The sequence below is a fragment of the Alosa alosa genome, chromosome 14 (genome assembly GCF_017589495.1).
Source record: "Alosa alosa isolate M-15738 ecotype Scorff River chromosome 14, AALO_Geno_1.1, whole genome shotgun sequence".
Lineage (NCBI taxonomy): Eukaryota > Metazoa > Chordata > Actinopteri > Clupeiformes > Clupeidae > Alosa > Alosa alosa.
Genome location: NC_063202.1, coordinates 13,399,181 through 13,404,180, shown reverse-complemented (window position 1 = coordinate 13,404,180; position 5,000 = coordinate 13,399,181). Strand labels below are relative to the sequence as shown.

The 5,000-nt window shown below is 42.9% G+C and overlaps 1 protein-coding gene across 1 annotated transcript in view; it reads left to right on the top strand.

Annotated features, from left to right (window-relative positions):
- Positions 1-5,000, top strand: part of sh3tc2 (SH3 domain and tetratricopeptide repeats 2) — a 47,650-nt gene that overhangs the window by 5,100 nt on the left and 37,550 nt on the right. Inside the window, exon 7 of the mRNA XM_048263699.1 lies at positions 316-514. Within this exon, the coding sequence (XP_048119656.1) occupies positions 316-514 (199 nt within the window). The remainder of the gene's footprint in view (positions 1-315; positions 515-5,000) is intronic.

The following is a 5,000-nucleotide window of genomic DNA, read 5'->3' as shown; positions in this document are numbered from 1 at the left end:
GTCACTGTTAAATCCCTGCTGAAAAAAACAGCATAAGCTGGTTTCTAGCTGTTTTTTACAGCAGGGATATCTGAGAGACAGTTGTTATTTCGTTTCAAGCCACAGAAAATGACTTAGGACAACTGCAGGCCTGTTGAGGCTACAATAAATAGGTCTTAAAAATTCTGTTTAGCCTATTATTGTTTTAGTAAAATAATACTAGACCGCTTTTGGGATTTAAGTGACACTGATTTGGTGTAAATATATCTATCTATCTATCTATATATATATATATATATGTATAAATTTGGTGTGTGTGTGTGTGTGTGTGTGCAGGTGTGTTCTTTGCTAAGGCGGCCCATGCAGTGGAGGCGGTGGAGGGCGATGACGAGCGGCTGGTGTGTGTGTGTGACGCGCTTCTGCTGGTGAGGGACGTCGGCCAGGAGGACCTGTGGGAAGCCACCCTGCTGTCCAGCGGAGACCGAGGCCTGGTGCCCTCCGCTAGCGTGCAGCCCCTACCCTACCCCTTCTACCAGTGAGATAACACACGCACACACACACACAAACCAATGCACGCACACACACACGCACACCAGCATGCAGCCCCTACCCTACCCCTTCTACCAGTGAGATCACACACACACACACACACACACACACACACACACACACACACACACACACACACACACACACACACACATTCATATATATCCAAATAGAAAAACTCTAAACAGTGGATTCATATTCACATGGATAAACAAAAAATGTAATACAAGAACTGTAATTACCTCAACACCAGTAAATTCAGATGTTAACTTCAGGCCTCGTATCAGAAACACAGACAGATCAGCAAACTACTACAGGGCTTGTGGTCCTAAGGGAAACCCACAGCCCCTAAAACTATGGAACAGATTTGAATGCCTCCAGAATGTAAAAGAGGAATTTCCCAGGGAACAGACCCAAAGCAGGCAGCGATCAAACCACAACAATAGAAAGATGGGCACAGGCAAAAAGCAGCACTCGACACCTATTCATCCCACAACCCTTGTTCTAGGCGACTCTGCTGTGAGACTTTTAAATGGGGAAAGGATGATTGTATGTTGTTTCCCAAATGTTTCAGTATCTGACACAAAAAACAAACTAGCAGAAGTGGTGTCAAAATATGCAACTATGAAGGGCATCATTGTGCATGTTGGAGCAAATGACATTTACAAAGAACAGCTGTATGTCAAAGAAGATTTCAAGGAACTTTTCTTGGCCCTATATGAGCTTGGAATACAAATTTTCATCAGTGGCCCACTCCCAGCAGAGGGAAGCTTTGTCTTTACCAGACTATTCAGTTTAAACACCTGGCTCGCAAAAACATGCTTTTCAGTTGGGATGAATTTTATTGACAATTTTAACCTTTTCTGGAATCGCAGGGAATATTTCAGTCCAGATAGCAGAGAGTTGAGTTGGACTGGGGCCAAGATCTTAACCGAAAACTATCACCTCTCTCTTCTGCACCCAACATTTTTTCTGCCAACCTTGAGCCGAGCCTCTGATAAGCGCTCAGTAGCCATACAAACGGAACAAGCGGATGACATCAACAACTCAGCTAAACCAAAACACTCTGCACAGGCTGAAACAGAGATATGCCCAACCCTCCCTGCTGTGGGGCCCTCTGGTAACCACCCGCTAGCCTCCACTGAAATGCAGACTTTGGAGAAACATAAACAACCAGCTCAACAATGCCCAGCCATGGCCACTGGACAAGATAAGATGGCTGCTGCTGAAATGACTCAAAGTCAATCACTGGCGTCAAACTCCTTGGAATCTCAGCAAACAAATGGATGTGATGAGCATGAGGAGATAGCACCTATCAAAGCTGCTGAGAGGCTATCAGAAAGGAAGGGTCATGTTGTAACACCAGTACCAATACCCCTCCCCACCTCCGTCGACTCCCTGCCACCACAAAGACACAACAACATGGAATACACTACTGGACTACGTGCTGAAAGTGAAGCGTATGCAACAAACTCCCCAGGGCCTCAGCAGGCACTCAGCAGCAGCAACCAATATTCAACCCCATCTTCCTTGATTTCCCATCACCACCTACACCCAATCACGTCCCCACCCAATCAAACTCCCCAGGCCACTCAAACCCCCCTGTATACTCATCCCCACCCCAACACTCCCCACCCACTCAAACTCCCTACGATCCCCTGTATCCCCATCCCCATCCCAACACTCCACCACCCACTCAAACTCCCCAGGATCCCCTGTATACCCATCACCATCCCCACCCCAGCACATGATTTTCCCTGCAAGAATGGAAGGACTGCTGCCAGTAGCCTTGCAGCTTGTTAGTAGCCCAAGACCTTCAACTGTATACTTATCAACATCCCACCTTGTTAGTAGACCAAGACCTTCAACTGTATACCCATCACCATCCCCACCCAAGCACATGATTCCCTGCAAGAATGGAAGGACTGCTGCCAGTAGCCCTGCAGTTTTTTAGTACCCCAAGACCCTTAGCACCAAAAGAGCGCATGGCACCTCCACAGCCTCCCCCTCTCCATTCAGAAGGATCTCTTAAGCAGCAACAACCTCTTAGTTCATATTCTCAGCTGGCATATAGCAGCTGCAGGGGACAATTATTTGATGATGATGATGATGATGACAGTATTATATGATATTCTCAGGGTCCCTGCAACAGAAATGGTACTGACAGTAGTTTTGAGAACATGCCGGGACCCAGTAAGCCTATGACATTCTCTATTCCTGTATTGACAAGTAATAGAAGACAAGTGCATCGAGCTTACAGGGTAATCCAGTCAAATCTCCTACCCGTACCACAACAACCTCAGATTTCCCCCGTGGATAATATTTCCCCAACACTTACAGCTAAACTAGCACTCTTAAATATCAAATCTCTTTCAAACAAATCATTTTTAATTAATGATTTGATTTGCACACACAACCTTGATTTCTTACTTTTAACTGAGACATGGTTAGATCAAGCAAACAGTGCTACTACTCTCATCGAATCAGCTCCCCAAATTTCAGTTTTTGAGTGCTACCAGAGCAATAAAAAGAGGTGGGGGATAGCCACAATTTTCAAGACATCTTTTCAGTGTAATCAGTAGGTCATTCGGTAACTTCACTTCATTTGAATATCTGTGTGCTCGCATTAAGTCTTCTCCTCAGATTTTATTACTGACAATTTACAGGTCTCCAAAACATTCAGCTAAAGTCTTTCTTGAAGAGTTTCTAACATCATCAGTAGAAGTTCAAATAACACTCCTGTTCTATTTTCAACTGTTCCCCCCTCACAATTAGCCAGAATTTCTCTCAACTAATACATGCAATGAGTTCTCATCTTTTTTCAAAGGTAAAATTGACAAAATCAGACTCAACATATCTACTCAATTACCAATTCAACATCCGGAACTTCCAGCTACAAATAGAGGGAAACTTAACTTGATGTCAGAGTTCAGCTTGATAGACCCACGACACACTTGAAAAACGGTACAGAAGCTCAGCTCTTCCACATGTGGCTTAGACATTCTGCCAACCAATTTCTTTAAAACTGTTTTTCACCTTATAGCAGCAGATGTCCTTTGCATGGTAAATTCATCACTGCTGTCTGGCATTTTTCCTAAGTCACTGAAAATAGCTGTTGTAAAGCCACTCCTCAAGAAGAATAACCTGGATGCCTCCATGCTAAACAATTACAGGCCCATATCCAATCTACCTTTTATTGGCAAAATGATTGAAAAAGTAGTCTTTAATCAACTAACCACATTCCTAACATCAAATGGGTATTTTGATTACTTTCAGTCAGGTTTTGGGCAAATCACAGCACTGAAACAGCTCTCATCAAGGTTTTCAATGACATACGCCTCAATACAAATTCAGGTAAAACATCAGTCCTAGTGCTATTGGACCTTAGTGCAGCATTTGACACTGTTGATCACAATATTTTATTACACAGACTAGAACACTGGGTTGGATTTACAGGCATAGTTATCAACTGGCTGAAATCATATCTACAAGAAAGGAGTTTCTTTGTTGCCATTGGAAACTGTACCTCAACACCAATGTCCTTGACTTGTGGTGTTCCACAGGGGTCGATCTTGGGGCCACTATTATTCAACCTCTATATGCTCCCACTTGGACAAATCATCCAAAATAATTTGATTTCATATCATAGCTATGCAGATGAAACACAAATTTACTTAGCTCTGTCACCAAACTATGGTCCCCTTGAATCTCTGTGTCAGTGTATAGAACAAATCAACACTTGGATGTCTCAAAATTTTCTTCAGCTGAACAAAAAAAAACTGAAGTAATTCTATTTGGTAAAAAGGAGGAAAGACTTAGGGTTGCCACTGTCCTTGACACAAAAGGGTTGAAAGCAAAGGATACTGTTAAAAATCTTGGTGTATTAATTGACAGTGATCTAAATTTCAACAGCCACATGAAGGCGATAACTAAATCAGCTTTTTACCACCTCAAAAATATTGCCAAACTTAGAGGGCTGATGTCAAAAGATGATTTAGAAAAACTCATTCATGCATTTATTTCCAGCAGAGTTAATTACTGCAATGGACTTTTCACAGGCCTTCCTAAAAAGACTATCAAACGGCTTCAGGTGATACAAAATGCAGCAGCTAGGGTTCTCACAAAAACTGAAAGAACTGACCACATTACTCCAATTCTTAAGTCCCTGCACTGGCTTCCAGTAAGTCACAGAATTGACTTTAAAGCACTACTGCTTGTTTATAAATCACTTAATGGAGCAGGACCTAAATACCTCTCAGACATGCTTCAGCAGTACACACCCTCCAGACCTCTCAGGTCTCAGGAGAAAAGCCTGTTAGTAAAACCTGTTGTTAGAACTAAACATGGTGAAGCAGCTTTTAGCTGCTATGCGGCTGAGCTCTGGAACCAACTTTCGGATGACATTAAAAAGGCCCCAACTGTAGCCAGTTTTAAATCTAGACTTAAGACCAAACTGTTCTCAGATGCTTTCT